This window comes from Protopterus annectens, chromosome 1.part0 (assembly GCF_019279795.1).
Source record: "Protopterus annectens isolate FY-2018-M chromosome 1.part0, PAN1.0, whole genome shotgun sequence".
Lineage (NCBI taxonomy): Eukaryota > Metazoa > Chordata > Ceratodontiformes > Protopteridae > Protopterus > Protopterus annectens.
Window position 1 is genome coordinate 1333263277 of NC_056725.1, and position 22448 is coordinate 1333285724.

The 22448-nt window shown below is 42.4% G+C and overlaps 1 protein-coding gene across 4 annotated transcripts in view; it reads right to left on the minus strand.

Annotated features, from left to right (window-relative positions):
* The window catches only part of NCF4 (neutrophil cytosolic factor 4), a 709063-nt gene that overhangs the window by 244856 nt on the left and 441759 nt on the right, over positions 1 to 22448 (minus strand). For all 4 annotated transcript variants that reach the window (XM_044066584.1, XM_044066558.1, XM_044066575.1 and 1 more), the window contains one exon: positions 2436 to 2506. In XM_044066584.1, coding sequence (XP_043922519.1) covers positions 2436 to 2506 — 71 coding nt within the window. The remainder of the gene's footprint in view (positions 1 to 2435; positions 2507 to 22448) is intronic.

Sequence of the window (22448 nt, forward strand, 5' to 3'; positions counted from 1 at the left end):
TTTATTATGTATCTGCAGTTGGCGAAGAAACATGTCAAATTATGACAATGAATTACAAAAAGCGGACTTATTGGCATACACAGTTTTACATCGATTCTCATTACCATCTCATTATTACTTTATTCGCATAACTTTATTTACAGCTATCAAGCTTTAGTGTAAATGGCCTCCATGACTCTAGCCTTGGCTGTGCTTATCTGCAAATCACAGCAGCCATCTTAACACACTGGTGTAATGACTATGACTACCACCCATAATCGGCAACTTAATTTGTCTTTCAAGCATAATCCTTGGTATTGCCTTTGGTAGGAGTTCCCTGTGAGTACTTTGTAGCTACCTCTTTCTCGAGTATCAGACGGCTTCTGTCTACTAAATATTTACAGCAATTCTTCAATAAGAAAATAAGATTTTTTGTCTGATTTTTTTAATTAAATAACAATGACATCTAAGTGGCAAATGAGAAAAATAAAAGTTGATTTTAGGGAACTACAACATTTTAAAATTTGCTAACTTCGCTGAAAAAAAGAAAGGTAAAATCCTACTTTAAAAGAAAAAAAATGGCTAAGTGGTTATGTTTTAGTAATTTAAGTACAGATACAGTTAAACTATCTCACATACTGTTTTATATATCTTAAACTTTTGTGTCTTCAGTGACCAGAAGAATAAGAAAGTCATTTATCAATTTCATTTTCTTCATATGTAGCTGTAGACCAACAGATTCTAACTTTTTGAAAAACACTTCAAACAAAAGTGGAAAGTCCATACTGGGGTTAGAAATATCCATGAGGATGTCACCTGTAAAGATAAAAACTGGATGCTTTAATGTCTGAGTGGCCTCTTTTTTCTTTCAAAAATTTCAACCAGATGAATAAGGTTTTATCACTAAAGCTAAATAATAATAAAGAAAAGGCCATCTTTTTCTGATAATCTTGGAAAAAGAAAAGTTAACTGGTGAAAGTTAATTAGCAATTGAGCAAAGGTGGGGGAATACCGTATACCTAGCCATTTAATAAATTAATATCAGAGAAAACACAGTGAATATGAAGAAAAGTGCAAAAAAAGGACAGAAACCTCTTAAAATCTAGTTAGGGACAGCACATAAACTATATGAATGCAGTGCAAACTGTAAAACAATTTCAATTAATAGCTGCAACTTCAGATTTAGAGCAAATACAGTACAACTCTAGAAAAAGTGCAAGTAAAACGGCTGAAATCACTTGAAACCAATTTAAATAGCTAGGCACAATACATTGGGCATGACTGCTTATTCTGCATATATTATTCAGTATCTCTTATACTTAATATGTATTTAGTCTTAGTAGTTATGTTCAATGTATACAGTACATCAACTCAACATATCCAATAAAAGGCATTCTAGAGTTTCCTGTGTATTAATGTATTTATTTATTTACATTTGTTAACCAGGTATGTGCGTTGGTCTGTGAACCTTTTTCAGACAAGACCAAGGACATTATGGCTACTAAGGTCAGTGAAAGCTTACAATAAAGTGACACAATATACAATCAAATAACATAATGAGCCTGATTCCAAAAAAACTTTCTCTCAATGTAAGTGACTTACTCTGGTGCAAGTACGCCCTGATTCTGAAAGACTTGCTCTTTGTGTAAGTGACTTCATAGTAGTGCCTATCCATGATGCAAGCTTACGGGGGGGGGGGGGGGGGTCAAATTGCAAAAGACTTGCTCTTGGAGTAAATCACTTACTTTGACAGCAAGTCTTTTGGAATCTGGCCCAGTTTGTAATAAATCTTATGCCATAAAATAGAGTACAATAAATTCAGAAGAAATTTACATAAACAGACTTGAAAATCTGTAACAGATCATAGGAACAGAGAAGTACAACAAAGAACACTAAGTTGCAAAATCAGAATACTGTCCTACACCCTTAGTATAGTGCCTCAACTTTATGCAAAATAGTTTTGAGCACAAGCAAATTAAAGCTGGAGTTTTAGGAGGCTACTAGACTAAAAGTAGCAGAGAACTACATAAAAAATGTTAGCAACTATTTACATATATGCAGTTAATACTTAATATGCCTTACCACTTATGGCAGGTTTATCTTTACAACTAGTATACATTGCAGTGCTATATTTACATTGATTTAGACTGCTTAAATGGTGACTTTCCGTACATTTATTTTTCTCAATATTAACAATAAGCTATTTGTATGTGTAGTATACAAAGTGAAGTTTGTATAACCTTTGAACATTTCTTGAAATATATTTTTTAAATTCAAAACCATGAATAGAAACTAACTCATCTGAAAGAGTATATTAAGGAAGTATCCTCACAGGTACCACTGCATTATGCAAGGTAATTTCTGTGCCATCAACATTCAACATCTCAAATTCAGTTTAAAAGCCTAAACAACTAACATATCTTTTCATCCAAAAGTGGCAGCTTGTATGGTCTTACCTTCATGTACGTATTGAGGGAAGGAATTCTCTTTTCAGCTATCTCTTGCTTGTGACCAACCAAAACTTTTCCTGATAAAATAGAGAGTTACACAAAAATATTTATTTAAATTGCATCTCAAACATTCTTGGATCATTTGTTTTCCAGATGACAAGCACAATGCTATAACTCTTAAGACTAAAAGCAATTACGAATTAGTCCAGGATGTCAGGTCAAACATGGAAAGGCAGAGGTAAGTGAGCCAACACCAGTGATCTTCAACCAGCTGCTGAAAAAAGTTGGATGTCAACTACCATCTAGAAAAAAAAGGGTGGATATACCTTTACATCCCAAAAAATAAAAATAATGAACACTGATGACCTGCCCTTCTTTTTGGTGGAAGATTTGAAGATAAAGTGCCGTATGGCTATGCTGCCCTTAAAGATGGACAGCAGCCCAAGCCATAGTTGTTGTTGTGCCTTTCAGCTTTTCCCAGTTAGGGGTCGCCACAGCGCAACTCTGGTCCGCTAATGATTGGCAGTAGATTTTTACATGCCGAGTTGCCATCCCTGACGCACAACCTTCAACGAAGGTACGCTCTTTCACACATGTCTCCACGCAGAAGACGCTCTAGCTGAGGATCGAACCAGACAGCGTCTTACTGTGAGGCGACAACGCTACCGCAGCACCACCACCGCAGTCATAGTCTAAATTTCTGTCCAGATGCCAACTGGGTTACTGATACACTGACATATACATATAATGTCAATTGCTATTTTATATGTATTTAACCTTGTGGACACAAGTGTGGGCTGCACAAAAATCATATTACAATATGATGGACCCAACAACTTCCAAGTACCAGACTCTTGTTCCTTTTCTGTACATCCTAAGGAGGGACACTGCAGGGTAATTCTCCTGTAGAAAGAGGGAACCTACCCCATAAATTGTAAAAAATGTATAATGTAATAACTAGAAGGAGAAAGGAGGACAGCAAAATGTTTACATAAGAGAGAAAAGGAGATTGGTGTCAAACAACAGAGGCTTAGAACAGAACTTAATCATGATGCAAAACAAAGAACAGAACTGACCATTATACAGAAGCAGTAACCGTTGTTTGTAGCTCTGCACTTACTATTTCCTTTTGTTTTTTAATATGAAATTCAGTACCCTTTTAAAACATATACATGTGAGCTACTAATATTAATAGATGTAAACAGTTCTGTGTGTCATCTGTTTCACACGATTTGCTTTACACTAAAGGCACAAATGTATTGGTACAAAACCAACTAGTCACTGAATACATGGTCTGAGTTCTGATTCTGCATTTGTTTAGACTTGTTTTGCTGTAATACTTAAAAAAAATATGTCATTATGTTGCAAAACAAATGAAGCAAGTACCCAGTACAAACAGTCTTGCAACTGGCACAATGGTAATGTGTCCCCCTGCACTACCAATGGCCTGGGTTTAATTAGTAGCCTGTATGCCAGAGGGCTAGGAAGCAGGGTCCAAGGGGTGAATAAGTCATTAAGTAAACAAAAAATTCAAGGCCAGAAAGGCAAGCTGAGTAAAGTTATACATAGTACTTCCTTGCTTCACAGTGTTTTCTTGTTATAAAATACACAGTGGATAAGGAACTGAGGAACTGCTCATTTACATTTAGGAATTACTGGGTATGTATAATGAGCTGTCAACCATTTTACCAACAACATTATTTCTAGAAGGATCTACAGCAATGTAACTACTCTTCACTATGCAAGACTCTGCTAGAATATGGTATGAGATGATGCTAACAATAACACAACCAATCTTTCATTACAAAATTCTTTGACTCATTAATGAAGAAAACGTCCAGTTTTATCAATGAAGTCAGACAGCAAGTCTGGGATTTGCTATATTGATAAAGTTTAATTAATTGACAATTTTAATCTAAAACACATCCTGAGTAACCAGTGTGAAATTCCCTGTCAATTATCTTATTACTTTCAGCCCTTCACCCATCTGGAAAAGTTGTGTAAGTGTACTAGAGTCGATTTTATGAAGCAAGCTGGATTCCCTCTCCATACATCTTCTCACCTACAAGTTATATAAGGCACTGACATTTTACCCAGAGGAACTGTTTTGCAGACACTGCATCTGTATAATATTTTGGGATCAGCAATTCTGGACCACTTAGTATAATGTCAGGATGTGAAAGTAGACCTATATATATATATATATATATATATATATATATATATATATATATATATATATGTATGTGTGTGTGTATATATCGTGTGCATGTATATATATATATATATATATATATATATATATATATATATATACACACACACACACACACACACACACACACACACACATATATATATATATATATATACACACACACACACACACACACACACACACACACACACACACACATATGGTAAACATTCCCCCTCATTTTGGTTTCTATTGCTTGTGTGTTGTTAACTCAAGGTTCCCTTAATTTGAACTGTTAATAGCAGCAGTCTGCATTTAAAGTGGAACCTGTGTGTTGAGAGACAGCCTTACAAGACTATCTGCAAATATATAGAGCTGAGTATATTTTTCTGTATTATTCTGTATTATAGAGCTAAATTGTTGCTTAGATATCTGTTGTCTTAGTGTTCTGCAAATATACAGACATCAGTATATATTTTTTTTGTTTTATAATTTGCACTCTGATTCCTCACATCTCTGTTGAAACTTTTCTCCACCCCCTCCCTGTTTTTGGTTGTAGTTTAAATTTGGTGGCTTTTGCAGTGCCCACCCCACTGTAGATTTGATCTAGGACACTCCCCCAGTCCCATCTCTTTATCGCATTCTACCTAATAGGTTCATAGGTTTATACTAGGCTATCTGCCCTAAGGCATTTATAAGCCTAGCCCAAATTATTGTGGCTTACGCCACCCCTTATATGAAAAAATACTGTGCCCATTAGTTTGTTGTGCCTCTGTCCAGCAGTGACCCAGAGATGATTCCCGGGGTAAACCTACGATCTCCCATCCACAGGTCTAGATTTCTCTTGAACAGAGTCAGCGAGGTGCTCTGCCTCACATGGACCGGGATTTTATTCACAGCATAGGGAGTCTCTGAGTGATAAATCTATCCCTCCAGCACGTCCTATTTATATCCGTGCTAAGGTTTAAGTCGCTTGCTCTAGTGGTTTTGGTGGATTTGGATTTTTGAGGTGGAGCATGTCCATTAATTCCAGGTTGGACATGGCCTTGTATGTCAGGGCACATGTCACCTCTGAGCAGACGGTATGCGACTGAATAGAGCTGGAGTTTCTTCAATCTGGCAGCATATGACAGATTTTGGAGTCCCTTTATCCTTTTGGTGAGGAACTTTTGGGGTCTCTCCAATTGCTGCAGATGTCGGGTGAGATACATCCCGAATGGGGCATTGTACTCGATCATTGGTCTGATAAGTGAAGAGTACAGGGAACAATGACCTCACTAGATCTGGATGTGAATCCCTTCATGATCAGGTGGGCAATGTAGAAGGTCTTTCTAACCACTTTAGCAATGTGAGTGTCAAAAGAAAGGCCACTGTCAACCTGGGTCCCCAGGTCCCTGATAACCTCTTCTGTGCTTAGTGGATTGCCACCTATATGGTAGCTTGGGGTTACCTTGTTTTTCCCGAAGGGTATGACTATACATTTTTGGCGCTTAACTTCAGGCCATGGCTCTGGCACCAGCTATCTGTTTCCGTGAGTCCCTTCTGAAGGATATCAGTGTCCGATGCACTTTCCACTATGGGGTTCAGTTTGCAGTCATCTGCAAACTTTGTCAGCCAAAGTCCTCCCATGTTGGCCTGTACTTCTGAGAAGTAGAAGCTAAACAATAGGGGCCAAGGACCGAGCCCTGTGGGACACCACTTGTGACCGGCTTGAGTCTGACACAGCACCAGCAACTCTAACCCTGTGGGTTCTGTCCTTAAGCCAGTTTGCAACCCATCTTGTGACATATGGGTTTACATTTAAGCTGGTAAGTTTTTCTACAATACCCGAGTGGGGTATTGTGTCGAAAGCCTTTGCAAGGTCAAGGTAGGCTGTATGGACTGCCTTTCCTCATCAATGGCCTTGGTGACTATTTCAAGAAGTCGACCAAGTTCAAAAGGCATGATCTTCCCTTGACAAAGCCAAACTGGGTCGGGTCCAATGTCTGCAAGTCCCCTATATCTTTGTTTATGAGCTCCATTATGATCCTCTCCATAGCTTTGCAGACTAGACTTGTTAAGCTTATGGGGCGGTAATTACCAGGGTCCGTGAGGCCACCTTTGTGGAGTGGGACCACAGTTGCCGACGCCACTCCTTGGGCATGTATCCTGTGGTAAGGCTGAGATTAAACAGCTGCCTTATGTGCGGGTTTAATTCCTCATTTAGCTCGTGTAGCACACAGCCGGGGACACCATCCGGTCCCATTGATGCTGTGTTTTTAGCTTTAGAGAGAGCAGCTTTCACCTGCATTTGAGATGTCCGGGAGGCTACACTCGGCTGGGATAGTTATCTCTCCTTTAGGGGAGAGGGGTGAAGTTTGCACTGAACCTGTCTGCCAGTATGTTGGCAATGTCTGTGGGTTCAGTGATTTTTGTATCATTTTGGACTAATTCTGAGCATATCTGTGAGTTTCCACCCAGGTTCCTAACATAGCTGAAAAGGCCTTATGATTGTCCTTTGAATCCATGGCAATTTTTCTCTCAAAATTGGCCTTAGTTGATTTTATGAGTGCTCGTATTTTTTGCTAATAATGATCAGGGTGACTTCCCTTTTATGGATTTTGTTCTATCATGTAATAGCTTTCTCCTCTTATTGTAAAGTTTGTTAATGGCTGGGGTCCACCAGACTGGACGTTTGCCCTTTGTGGAAAGAGTCTTGGTTTTATTTGGGATTGCCTCATCCATGCAGTCCTGGAGGTGTTCATAGAAGGCATTTGTAAGGGCTTCCAGCTTGGGTTGTGGTTTCCTCTGACTCAGGGGCCTTGAAGGATACCTCACCAGTCTTGAGTAGTGTGAAGTTTGCTTTAGAGAAGTTCTTCACTATGGTCTTTTTGTTTGGGGTGGGGCGGGATGTGGATTTCCAGTGAGATTAGTTTATGATCAGATCTCACCAATGAGGGATATACTTCGTGTGGAGCATTTTGTCCCCATGTTTGTGACAATGAGATCTAGTATATTTTCTCCTCTCGTGGGAACAGTGACTAGCTGTTCCATGGCATTTGAATTTATGAACTCCAGGAACCGTTGGGCTAGAAAGTTAGGGCTTGAGTAATGTTCCCAGTCTATATTCGGGTAGTTGAAGTCACCCAATATGATGGTGTTTGGAGATACATTTATACCCTCCAGTGTCTTCAGGAAGGCTGTGTGGGGTTCCTGAGTTTGAGAGGGTGGCCTGTAGCATGCTACAATTTGTAGAGCAGTTTTGCCTATTGTTAGTTGCACCTGGATGGTTTCCGGCTTCATGCGTTGCCACCAACCTGGAGGTGTGAGTATCCTTTATGAATATGGATACACCCTCCTTTTGTGGAGTGGTCCGGGTTTTGGGGCCGAACGCATGATATGAGGTAAAACCTAATAGTGCCGGGTGCTCTCAGGAGCCTTGAACCAGGTTTCAGTTACAGCACAGACATCGATGTTCTCCATACTGAGAAGGGCCTCGAAAAGTGCATTTTGAGATTTAGACTTCTGGCATTGAGCAGCATTACCCTCAATTTCTTCCCATTTTTGTTTTCTAGGGTGGTAGGTTTAGAATTTGAGCCTTGCCTAAAAAGGCACTATGGGGTGGCAAGAGCCTTAGCCAATATCCGAATCCCAGGGTGACAGGTGCAAGCCGTCCCTTATGTAGCAGCGTGGCTTGTCAAGCATGTCATCCCAGGCAGACAGACACTGGATCCCCTTTGAATGACACCAGACATTAAGCCAATTGTTAAAGCTGATCATCTTGTCCCTATATTGTGGCATCATTCTTGGTGAAGGAAGGATACTGCTCAGGGTTAGGGTCATACCTGCCTGGGCTACATAATCAGAGAGCTCATCTATGTCTCTTTTCATGCAGTCCAGGAGGTGCGTCTCAGGTCGTTCACACCAGCATGGACAATGACTGTGTCATATTTGTACTTGCTGTGGAGTGACCCAGTGCTTGTGTTATGTGGCGGATTCTAGCCCGATAGGCAGCTTACTGTGACCCTCTCCTTGTTCAGCCTGGTGAGTGGGACGCCAGTGTGTCTGACTATGGAGTCACCTATGACAAGTATGTTTGGTGTTGTATTTGGCCTTAAGGGCTGTGACTGCTTTGCACACTGCTTTTGTGGTTTATGTGTTGCTTGTGGGGTGTCTTGAGGTAGCAGTTGTTTGGGTGTCTGCTTTGGAGGCCTCTGCTGTTTAGGTAAATTTTTACTCAGAGCCTCCGAGTATGTCTTTGTGTGTTTATGTGTTTGATTCAGTGGAGTGGTAGCATTATGTGAGGCTGGTTTTGTGGTGTGTGTAGTTGCCTTCTCCTCCTGTCTGGTCTTGCCAGTCCTGAGTTGAGAGAGCTCAGCCTCCAGTTTGGCTAAATAGCTGCATCTCTCGCAAGTATTTGTGTTATGTGGGAGGAGGAGAGGGTTGTCTGTGTACACGAGGCAGTTATAACATTGCCTCAAGATTCCCAGATTCACCAGCTGGACCGGAGAGGAGATTGACAACTGACCTTTGGACATGCTAGAATAATATTGGGAAATCCTTAATTGAAAACAAGGGCCAGTGGGGAGTGAGGGTGTAGTGCTTTTAATTTATAGTGCTGACTTATATAATTGCTTTAGTGAGCAAGTGCCAGGTAACTTGAGTGCAATGTGATACAAGAAACTAAATGCAAAACGACAAACAGTAACTTTCTTTCAAGTGAAACAAGGAAATAAGTACAGTAAGCAATGCAGATATCACTAGTGATCCACAGAAGCTGAGAAGTTGCGTATTAGGTGAATTAGCTTCCAGGAAATAACAAGCAAACAAACAACAAGTATATAAACAAAGCTAGATTCAGTAGGCCTGGATCTAGTCTATGATAGAGCAAACAAGGTGAACCAATTTCAGTAAGATACAGTTCAAATATTCAGGCACTATAAACCTTTAACCAGAAATTCCCAGCTCAGAAGGGCAGAGTCCAGCCTCTTCTCCCACAAGAGTGCAGTCCACGAACCTTCTTAATGTAAAATAACTGGCCTGAAGCCCAAGTGCCTAAACCAGAACTAATACACTTGGACACTGGGCTCTCAATCAGCAGTTCCCAACTTAGAAGGATGAAAGCTACCTGTCCTGCCACCACAGTGCTTGCCACAAACCTTCCTAATGTAAAACAACTGGTCTGAAGCCCAAGTGCTTAATCCAAAAGACTTGAATGATAGCTACACTTTAATCAAGTTACAACCAAGCAGTAATAAATACCATTGAATACTTTAGAGAATGTCTGGATTAGTGCTCAAGTTACACAAACAAAGCTAGATCCAGCAGGCCCGAATCCAGTCTATGCCACAGCAAACAAGGCGCACCAACTTCAGTAAGAAACAGTTCAGATATGCATGCACTATAAGCCTTTAACCAGAAATTCCCAGCTCAGAAGGGCAGAGTCCAGCCTCTCCTCCCACAAGAGTGCAGACCACGAACCCTCTTAATGTAAAATAACTGGCTTGAAAGCCCAAGTGCTTAAACCAGAATTAATACACTTTTAGAATAACAGACACTGAGCCCTCAATCAGCAGTTCTCAACCTAGAAGGATGTAAGCTACCTGTTCTGCCACAACAGTGCAGACCACAAACCTCTCAGTGCAAAACAACTAACTGGTCCGAAGCCCAAGTGTTTAAACCAAAAGGCTTAGAATGAGTTACACCAAGCAGTAATAAATACAATTGAGTATTTTAAGATGATGCAAAAGTAAAAAGAAGTAGGTAAAAACACAAGTACAGTAAAAGCAGATGAAATTTTTTTTTTTTTTTTTACCCTTTCTGCACTTGCTTTTAGTCCTTTTTAATTTAATTACATTTTTTCAAACTGTGTGTGGACTAATATTGCTACATACTCAAGTGTGCCAGCTTGCACTGCATGTGAATTGTTTTTACTACTGTTTTTGCTACTTTTCTGAAAAAAAAAATGTAAGCCTGTTTCCTACCTTTCCTGTAATTAGTGTTCCAGATACAGATTTGCTGTATCCAGGACTATTTGTAAGCTTCTGAGCCCCCCAAGCCTTTCTGTGTTGGAGGGAAGCCTTCTAGCTTATCAGTGGGAGTGGTAAGCACTAGGTAACCTGTCTACCACATAGGGAGTGGTTCTGACCCAGAATTTGTAGTTATTGGCCGTTTGGGCGGTCTTCCATCTCTCTCAACTTTCTGATTTGAAGGCCTGCATTTGCACTTGTTTCTGTCCTGTAACTCCTGGGCCCATCTCATTTGCTCACTCAAAAAAAAATATCTGCTTTTACTGTACTTGTGTTTCTTCCTACTTTACTTTGCTTTTGCGTCATCTTAAAAGTACTCAGTTGTATTTATTACTGCTTGGTGTAACTCATTCTAAGCCGTTTAGCTTAAGCACTTGGGCTTTAGACCAGTTGTTTTACATTAGGAAGGTTTGTGGTCTGCACTGTGGTGGCAGGACAGGTAGTTTACATCCTTCTAAGTTGGGAAATGCTGATTGAGGGCTCAGTGTCTGTTATTCTAAGTGTATTAATTCTGTTTTAAGCACTTGGGCTTCAGGCCAGTTATTTTACATTAAAAGGGTTCGTGGTCTGCACTCTTGTGGGAGGAGAGGCTGGACTCTGCCCTTCTAGCCGGGAATTTCTGGTTAAAGGCTTATAGTGCCTGCATATCTAAACTGCTTCTTACTGAAATTGGTACACCTTGTTTGCTGTAGCATAGACTAGATCCAGGCCTGCTGAATCTAGCTTTGTCTGTATAACTTGAGCACTAATCCAGGCATTCTTTAAAGTATTCAATTGTATTTACTACTGCTTGGTAGTAACTTGATTAAAGTGTCGCTATCATTCTAAGTCTTTTGGATTAAGCACTTGGGCTTCAGACCAGTTGTTTTACACTAGGAAGGTTTGTGGCCTGCACTGTGGTGGCAGGACAGGTAGCTTACATCCTTCTAAGTTGGGAACTGCTGATTGAGGGCTCAGTGTCTATTATTCTAAAAGTGTGTTAATTCTGGTTTAAGCACTTGGGCTTCAGGCCAGTTGTTTTACATTAAGAAGGTTTGTGGTCTGCACTGTAGTGGCAGAACAGGTAGCTTATATCCTTCTAAGTTGGGAAATGCTGATTGAGGGCTCAGTGTCTGTTATTCTAAAAGTGTATTCATTCTGGTTTAAGCACTTGGGCTTCAGGCCAGTTATTTTACATTAAAAGGGTTCGTGGTCTGCACTCTTGTGGGAGGAGGGGCTGGACTCTGCCCTTCTGAGCTGGGAATTTCTGGTTAAAGGCTTATAGTGCCTGCATATTTGAACTGCTTCTTACTGAAACTGGTACACCTTGTTTGCTGTAGCATAGACTAGATCCAGGCCAGCTGAATCTAGCTTTATTTGTATGCTTGTTGTTTGTTTGCTTGTTATGTCCCTGAAACGCTAATTCCACCTAAAATGCGGCTTTTCAGTGCTTCTGTGGATCCCTAGTGATATCTGCATTGCTTACTGTACTTATTTCCTTGCTTCACTTGAAAGAAAGTTACTGTTTGTCGTTTTTGCATTTAAGTTACCTGCAACACATTGCATTAAGTTACCTGCCACTTGCTCACTAAAGCAATTATATAAGTCAGCACTAAAATATTAAAAGCACTACACCCTCACAAACTCCCCTTGAGTACCTTGTTCCCCATTGGCCCTTTTTTTCAATTATAAAGGAATTACCAATACTATTCTAGCATTCCCAAAGGTCAGTTGTCAATCTCCTCTCCGGTCCAGCTGGTGAATCTGGGAATCTTGAGGCAATGTTACAACTGCCTCATGTACACAGACAACCCTCTCCTCCTCCCAACAAATTCCAACACATGTGAGAGATGCAACCATATAGCCATACTGGAGGCTAAGCTCTCTCAACTCAGTACTGGCGAAACCAGTCAGGAGGAGAAGGAAACCACACTCACTACAATTCCAATCTCACATAGACCTACCACGACAGCAAACCAAACACAAACACACAAAAACATACTCGGAGGCTCTAAATAAAAATCTGCCTAAGCAGCAGAGACGTCCAAAGCAGACACCCAAGCAACCGCTACCCCAAAACAAAACACGTGCAACACACAGCTCACAAAGCCAGTGTGCCGAACAGTCACAGCCCTTAAGGCTAAACAACACACCTGATACACTTGTAATTGGTGACTCTATCGTCAGGCACACTGACGTCCCGCTCACCAGGCTGAACAAGGAGAAGGTCACGGTAAGCTGCCTGTTGGGCGCTAGGATCCACCACATAACACAAGCACTCAGGTCACTCCAAGGCAAGTACAAATATGAGTCAGTCATTGTCCATGCTGGTGTGAATGACCTGAGACGTACCTCCCTGGACTACATGAAAAGAGACATAGAGGAGCTCTCTGAGCATGTAGCCCAGGCCAGTATGACCCTGACCTTGAGTAGCATCTTACCCTCACCAAGAATGATGCCACAATATGAAGACAAGATGATCAATTTCAACAAATGGCTTAAGTATTGGTGTCATTCAAAGGGGATCCAATGCCTGTCAGCCTGGGATGACATGCTCGACAAGCCACGATGCTTCACTAGGGACGGCTTGCACCGTCACCCTGGGCTTCGGATATTGACAAAGGCTCTTGCTACCCCCATAGTGCCTTTTTAGGCAAGGCTCAAAAGACAAACCCACCTCCATAGGTATCACAAGGGATAAGAAACTAAGAGTAATGCTACTCAACGCCAGAAGTCTAAACCTCAAGATGCACGCACTCGAAACTCTCCTTAGCATGGAGAACATCGATATCTGTGCAGTAACAGAAACCTGGTTCAAGGCTCCCGAGAGCACCCCAGCACTACCAGGTTATACCTCATACCATGCTTTTCGGCCCCAAAACTTGGACTGAACCACAAAAGGAGGGGGAGTATCAATATTCGTCAAGGATACCCACACCTTCAGGTTGGTGGCACAGCATGAAGCATCAGAGACTATCCATGTGCAACTAACAGTGGGTAATACTGCCTTCCAGTTTATTGCCTGCTACAGACCACCCTCCCAAACCCAGGAACCCCACCCGGCCTTCCTGAGAACACTGGAAAATATGAAGGTCTCTCCAAACACCATTATATTAGGCGACTTCAACTACCCAAACATAGACTGGGAGCATTATTCTAGCTCCAACACCCTAGCCCAAAGGTTCCTAGAATTTATAAACTCAAATGCTATGGAACAACTTGTTACCACTCCCACAAGAGGGGAAAACATACTGGACCTGATCATCACCAACATGGGGACTCTATGCTCCAGACCAGAAGTGTATCCCTCACTGGTAAGATCAGACCATAAACTAATCTCACTGGATATTCACATCCCGACTCCACCACCTGCCCTGAAAACCACAGTGAAAAAAAGAAGTTATGTACTCACCATAACGTTCCATCTGAGTAGGTACTTCATTTGTCTGCAACCTGTGGGTATCGGATCCGACTTCGGAATCGAGTCGGCAGCTTACCAAGCTCCAAGATCCGAGCTCCTAGCTCCTCCCCTACCCATAATCCCCTGCTACCAACCACATTACCTCAGATCGTTTTTTTTGCCTTACCAACCTGGAAACACGAAAAATCAACTGCAAAGGTGATCAGAAAATCCCGAAAGGTTCGGGGGATGGCAGGGGGAGTCGGTTGCAGACAAATGAAGTACCTACTCAGATGGAAAGTTATGGTGAGTACATAACTTCTTTATCTGAAGTAGTTACTTCATTTGCTCTGCAACCTGTGGGACAGAGTCCCCAGCAACCTTATAAGAACCGGGGTGGTCCTTACGGAAGGATATTCAAGCACCATGAGCCAAAAAGAAGCCCTACTTCTCGAAATCACATCTAATTTATAATGAGAAATGAACGTATGAGAAGAGGACCAAGTAGCTGCTGAACATATGTCATCCACTGGCACCCTAGACCAGAAGGCTGTTGAGGTGGCTACAGATCTTGTAGAATGAGCACGGATACTAACCGGGGCTGGTTTGCCAGACGATATATACCCTTGAATAATACACTGACAGATCCAATTTGCTACAGTGACTTTGGAAATGGCTTTACCCATGGCTGATTTTGCATACGAGACAAACAACTGGTCCGACTTGTGAAACTCTCTAGTCCTATGCAAGTAGAAACGCAGCTGTCTGTGTACATCCAATTTGTGTAATGTGTATTCTCCCTTGTTCTGAAATGTTGGAAAAAACACTGGTAGATTTATCGATTGATTTATATTTGCTTCTGAAGCAACCTTAGGCAAGAAAGACGGGTTAATCCTGAGGGACACACTATCTTTGTGAAAGATAAGGTAAGGAGGTTTCATACACAAGGCTTGTAATTCTGAAACCCTTTTGGCTGAAGTAATAGCCACTAAAAAGGCTGTTTTCCATGACAAGAACTTCAACGGAATTGAGGCCGCAGGTTCGAAGGGTGGACTCGTCAAGGCTTGCAAGACTAGAGTGAGATCCCATGGGGGAACCACAGACTTTATCGGTGGACTTAAAAGGAAGATGCCTCGTAAGAAGATTTTGCACAACTTTGCAGATGCTAAGGAACCTATGCCATCACCCACATGAAAATGGGAGATGGCTGCCAATTGCACCTTAACCATAGAAGTGCTTGCTCCCTGTCGAAAGATCAACGAAAGGAAGTCCAGGATGGTCGGAATAGGGACAGTAAATGGGTCCAAGCCCTTATCTTTGGCCAAAATGGAAAAACGTTTCCATTTACTGTTGTAAAGTTTTCTGGTAGATGGCTTATGAGCCGCAACCAGAATTGCCTTAACGGGAGAGGAGATACCGGGAGTCCTAGCCATTAATGGAACTCCAGCCAAGCCGCGTTTGAGGTTGACCAGGTTCAGGTGGGCAATCTGGATGAGAGATCAGTTCTGGACTGGGATCCAGAATCCACGGAGAAGCCACACTGTGAGACCGCAGAAAGGGGAACCAGATCTGCCGAGGCCAGAATGGGGCTATGAGGATAACTCTGCTCCCCAACTGACAGGCTTTCTGAATGAATTTCATCATGAGTGGAAGGGGGGATAAGCATAAAGGATCCCGGGAGGCCAAGCATGGACTAGAGCATCTCTGGGGGTTTCCCCTCTGGGGGGAATTATTGCGAAGTACTCGCTGCATTTTGTGTTTAAAGGAAAAGCAAAAAGATCGCAGCGAGGCTGACCCCATTTGTGGAAGATCTGCTTCACAACAGATGGATTCAGAGACCACTCGTATGGAGTGAGAAGCACCCGACTTAGCTTGTCCGCTAATATGTTGGATCGTCCCGGGACGTGCGTTGCTACCAGAAAACGGTTGGTGGAGATCGCCCATTCCCAAACTCTCATGGCCTCTCACAGGGGTAGGATCTGGTTCCTCCCTGTTTGTTTATATACCAGACTACAGACATGTTGTCTGTCTGATCGCACAGTCCCCAGGGGAAGAAGGTTGTGGAGAGCTTGCAATGCCAAAAGCACTGCCCTCATCTCTAGGACATTGATATGCAATGCGTCTCTAGGGAAGTCCACGTGCCTTGAACGGATCTGCCTGAACAATGCCCCCCCACCCAAGGCAGGCTGAGTAAAGTTATACATAGTACTTCCTTGCTGCACAGTGTTTTCTTGTTATAAAATACACAGTGGATAAGGAACTGAGGAAAGTACAGTTTTGTACCTACCATAAATGTAGATGTTCGAAGATCCACATTGCTGCAGTCCTAACACTTGGGTAGTCCGCTGTCCCAGTCGGCCCGAATACCAAAGTATATGGCTGACGTCGGTCAAGGCGCATTAGTCTGACGTCAGGACGTCAGGGTACAAATGCGCATGACCGACGTCATATCCTCAGTCTTTTCTTGCCCCAGATGTCAGAAGACCCTAAAAAGATAAGGCCAAAACCAAAAAACACCAAACACTCCTGTACCAAATATATGTACAATATATACAAATTTACAAAAGTATAACCCCACCCACACAACCACCCCTAAACACAGAGGGGAAGGAGGGAGGGTAAATTGGACTGCAGCAATGTGGATCTTCGAACATCTACATTTATGGTAGGTACAAAACTGTACTATGTTCTTCATTCCACATTGCTGCCGTCCTAACACTTGGGTAGAATCCCAAAGCAGAGGTAAGGGAGGCTGGCAAATCATAAAGAAGCAGGAGCTGTCAACATGCCCTGCAAAATAGCCGTGGCAAAACCAGCCCTAGATTTAGAGTAGAGAGGAAGGTGGTAATGCTTAGAGAAAGTATGCACTGAACTCCAAGTAGCTGCCTCCAAAATATCCTTAGTTGCCACCTTAGAAATGCTGTTGAAGTGGCAGTAGCCCTAGTGGAATGAGGCCTAATCCCAGCTGGAATCTCCTTGCCATGATGGGAATAACAAAATGCAATGCAAAACCCAATCCATTTAGAAATAGTTTGTTTTGACACAGGCTTGCCCTGAGAACTCAAAGCAAAAGAAACAAACAACTGCTGAGCCTGCCTAAAATCCTTAGTCCTGCTTAAATAATAACGCAACTGCCTGTGTACATCTAAAGTGTGCAAAATCTTTTCCCCCTTATTTTGGGGATCTGCATAAAAAGTAGGCAAATGAATAGTTTGGTTTAAAGCCACACTAGAAACCACCTTAGGCATAAAGGAAGGATTAGTACGTAATGATACCCTATCCTTATGGAAAATCAAAAAAGCTCTACCGCCATTAGGGCCTGCAATTCAGAAACCCTTCTTGCAGAAGTAATGGCCAACAAAAAGCAGTCTTCCATGACAAGTATTTCAATTCAGCAGTAGCCGAGGCTCAAAAGGTTGTAGAGTAAGTTTCTCCAACACAAAATTGAGATCCCAAGCAGGAGTAGGAGCTCACGTGGGGGTCTTATATTCTTTGCCCCTCTAAGAAATTGCTTGAACAAAGGATGAGAAAACAATGGTGGGTCACAATCATAGTGAGCTGAAATTGCTGCAGCATGAATCTTAATGGAAGAGAAAGACAAACCTTTGTCCAATAACTCAGTAAGGTATTGAAGAGCCACACTCAAATTAGGCTCAGAAACCTCCAAATTCTTTGCTGCACTCCAAAATAAAAATCTCTTCCATTTTTCTGCGTACACTTTCCTTGTACTAGGTCTTCTGGCTTCCATAATCACATTCAAAACTTGTTGAGGAAGTTGAGACCTGCTGTGTTTCAAAACAGAATATGCCAGGCTTAGATGAAGAGAGTGAAGCTTGACATTGAGTAGATGACCGTCCCTCTGAGACAATAGGTGTGGAATCAAAGGTAAAGGCCATGGAGGCTTCCTTACCAGACTCCTCAGTAATGGGTACCAGTGTTGCCGAGGCCAATCTGGAGCTATTAAAATCATCCTTGGCTTGTCTTGTCTGACCTTTAGGAGTACCTTTGGGAGAAGAGGCAGAGGTGGAAAGGCATACACATGAAGATTTTTCCAACTGAAAGAAAGAGCATCCACTTTCCAAGCTGTGTGATGAAACCTTTCTGCAAAACTTTGGCAGCTGGTGGTTTAGTGGAGAAGCTTAACAGATCTATGTCTGGAGTTCCCCATGACACTGTCAATTTGAAATACATGAAGATCCAGTTTCCACCGTGGGGATCCATGATTTGCCTGCTTAACACATCTGCTAAGGAGTTCTGTGCTCCCGGCAGAAACCTTGCCTGAAGAGTTAGTTGCAAGCTGAGCGCAGTCTCCCATAAAATCATTGCTTGCCTGCATAGAGGATAAGAATGTGTTCCCCCTTGTCTGTTGATGTACCACATGACAGTTGTGTTGTCTGTTAGAATCAACACCTGCCCTGGAAGAAGTAACTCCTTGAAAGCCATTAATGCAAACTGGACTGCTAACATCTCCTTCATGTTGATATGTAGATGCTGTAGTCTGGCAGGCCACTTGTCTTGTATCCACTTTCCATTCAGATGAGCTCCCCAAGCTATGTCTGAGGCATCTGTCGTTAGAATCTGACTCGCCTCTGGCCGGGTCACAGAGAGTCCCTTGTTTAGGTGACATTCCTGAGCCCACCACAAAAATTCCTTTTGAATGCAAGGTATTATTTGAATGACAGTGTCCAAATCCTGGCAGTGCTGTGTCCATACAGTTTTGAGATACCATTGCAGCTTCCGCATATGCAGTTTGGCATTGGGAAGCACCAGAATACAAGATGCCATGAACCCTAAGGCTTGAAGGACTGTCCTTGCAGTCAGCCCGGACTGAAGAGATAGTTGATGGAAGTAAAGAGAAAGATTCTTTTGTTTGTCCGGGGTTAAAGGCCAGCTGGGTTGCTGTATTCAGTCTCACACCCAGAAAGCACATGTCTTGAGAGGGTACTAGACTGGACTTTATTTCGTTCACAGAATACCCCAGGCATCTTAGCACTGCTATCACATATTCCAAATGCTGTAAAAGGTCTTCCTTTTCTTGAGCCGGAATCAGGCAGTCGTCCAAGTAAGGATAGATTTGTATTCCTTTTAGCCTGAAGTAAGCTATCACTGGAGCCAGAACCTTTGTGAATACTCTGGGCAGTAGATAAGCCAAAGGGCAATGCAGAGAACTGATAATGGGAATTCCCAGCTCGAAAACGCAGATACTTCCTGCAACTTAGTCTGATAGGTACATGAAGGTAAGCCTCCTTGAGATCTAAAGTTACCATCCAGTGATCTTTGCCCAGCAGAGGTAAAAGCTGTTGTAACGTCAACATTTTGAACTTGGGAATGTCCAGATAAGTGTTGAGGATAGATAAATCCAAAATTGGTCTCCATGTGTTCCCCTTCTTTGGTACTAGGAACAGGCGAGAATAAAATCCTAGGCCCCTTTCTGGCACAGGAACCGGCTGAATGGCCCCTATTTGGAGTAACAGAGAAATTTGCTTGTGAGCCTCTTTTCTTTGTAGAGGAGGAATGTCTGGCATGCCTTTGAAAGGAGGCAAGGTATGGAAATAAAACCTGTAACCGTGGTGAATGATATCCAATACCCATCTGTCTTGGGTAATTAAACTCCAATTTTCTTTGAAAAGTGCCAGCCTTCCTCCCAAAGGTGCTGCCAGACGAGAAAGCACTGGCAGCTGAAAAGGCAGGTCATTGGGTCTGTTTACGAAAGGACTGACCCCTGCCCTCACCAGAAGACTGAGCAGGTGAACTCCTGTTCTAGGCCTAAAAGAACCTTGAGCTCTGCCCCTACCACGCCTAGACCTACCCCTAGACTGGGAAACATAAGCAGGATATGTCCATCCCTTAGTAGGCCAATTTCTACTAAACTTGGAGGCTGAACCTGCAAAATCTTTAACAGTCTGCATAGACTTAGCTTTGTCCTCCATTTTCTTTAAAACTGCTTCCACAGGCGAACCAAACAACACGCCAGACTGTAACGGAGCATCCAAAATCCTTGTCTTAACATGCTCAGCTAAATTCTGATCCTCAGCCAGGCGTGCCTCGAAGAACAGAACCAGTGGCAGCCACCCTCGAAGAGGCCTGCACAGCATCAAAACCACATTGCAAGGAATGCTTACCCACCTGTTCAGACACATGAACTAAATCCTGCAACTCTTTACACTCAATACCTTCCGCCAGAGCATCCACCTTAGACTTCAATTGTGAAAGGAGATAATTTTGATATTTTAACATGTGGAACTGGCAATTCAAAGCCCTCATGGCTAAAGTGGAAGAAGTATACACCTTCTTTCCCCATCTATCCAAAGCCCTTGCCTCTTTATCAGGAGGAACAGGATTTTTAGCAACAGAAGCCTTAACACCTTTAGGCCCCTGAGAAACTGTCTCTGGGTCTGCCCTAGGACTCTTAAAAAGATACTTATGAGCTTCAGGCACCCTATAATACCTATCTGGTTTAACTGGGGCAGGAGGCAAAGAATCAGGGTTCAGGGAAGCCTCTGCAAAACATCTTCCACCACATCCAGAACAGGAGGTATAGCTAAAGGCCTATGCTGGGGTAAAAACAAAAATTCCCTAAGCCTCTTCCTGGAATCAGAGAAATCTTGACCTTCCCATTTAAAATGCTCCCTCATGGAATGAAGAGTCTCTGAAAAGGAAAAATCCTCAGGAGGAGAAGCCGAAGGAGTAGAATCATCCACATCAGAATCAGAATAAGGAGGATACTCCTGCAAGTCTTCAGCCAAGACTCAGAAGCCTCGAACACTGCTCAAAACTCTCAAGCTCAGGTTCCACCCTAGGCCTCTTATCAGGAGGGGGCATAGAACCTCTAATCATAGTAATCAAATCTTCTGCCATTTTAAGCATATGTTTCTTAGGCAAAGATCCTGAAGAACTAGGAGACCCCCACTGAAGTTAAACCTGGCCTGCCTCTCAAAGAAGCCTTGGAAACAGAAGGGGAGGGCCTAACCACCTTAGGAAGGGAGGGGAGAACAGCCACCTGAGAAGCCCCTTCAGCCTGGCCTACCTCCTGAGAGGACACATCTTGTAACAGTAAAGTCCCTCCCTGAGACTCCAAAGAAACTTCTGGCAGAACCTCCGGCTCCACTGAGCCTTCTAAAGAACCGACGTCCGGGACTGACGGTTCTTCCAACCTAGGCTTTGCTGCCTTGTCCTTGCGCTTTTTGATTTAAGACGGCGTCGGAGCATCCGACGGCATTCTATAATTACAACGCTTCCCAAAAACTAACCTGGCACAGTCTAATCTTCTCTTTATAGTGCGTTTGTTAAATCTAGCACAAGAGCGACATCCAACAACGTCGTGCTCAGGCCCTAAACAAGGTATACACAAGGTATGGTAATCCCTATGAGGTATCTGTTTCCCACAAGAAATACAGTTATTCACTTTTTCTGACATCCGGTTAAATACTGAGGCAAGAAAAACCAAAATATTCCCCAACGGGGTACTTAGCCAACTTTGATTCGGTCTGAAACTCCGACTTCAGAAAATTTCAGAACGCCAACCTGCACTCGCAAAACTGCTTCTGCATCGGACCATGCGGCAAAAAAGACTGAGGATATGACGTCGGTCATGCACATTTGTACCCTGACGTCCTGACGTCAGACTAATGCGCCTTGACCGACGTCAGCCATATACTTTGGTATTCGGGCCGACTGGGACAGCGGACTACCCAAGTGTTAGGACTGCAGCAATGTGGAATGAAGAACATCTGCTCATTTACATTAAAGAATTACTGGGTATGTATAATGAGCTGTCAGCCATTTTACCAACAACATCATTTCTAGAAGGGTCTACAGCAATGTAACTACTCTTCACTATGCAAGACTCTGCTAGAATATGGTATGAGATGATGCTAACAATAACACAACCAATCTTTCATTACAAAATTCTTTGACTCATTAATGAAGAAAAAGTCCAATTTTATCAATAAAGTCAGACAGCATGTCTGGGATTTGCCATATTGATAAAGTTTAATTAATTGACAATTTTAATCTAAAACACATCCTGAGTAACCAGTGTGAAATTCCCTGTCAATTATCTTATTACTTTCAGCCCTTCACCCATCTGGAAAAGTTGTGTAAGTGTACTAGAGTCGATTTTATGAAGCAAGCTGGATTCCCTCTCCATACATCTTCTCACCTACAAGTTATATAAGGCACTGACATTTTACCCAGAGGAACTGTTTTGCAGACACTGCATCTGTATAATATTTTGGGATCAGCAATTCTGGACCACTTAGTATAATGTCAGGATGTGGAAGTAGACCAATATATATATATATATATATATATATATATATATATATATATATATATATATATATGTGTGTGTGTGTGTGTGTATGTGTGGGTGTGTGTGTGTGTGTGTGTGTATATATATACGTGTGCATGTATATATATACACACACACATAT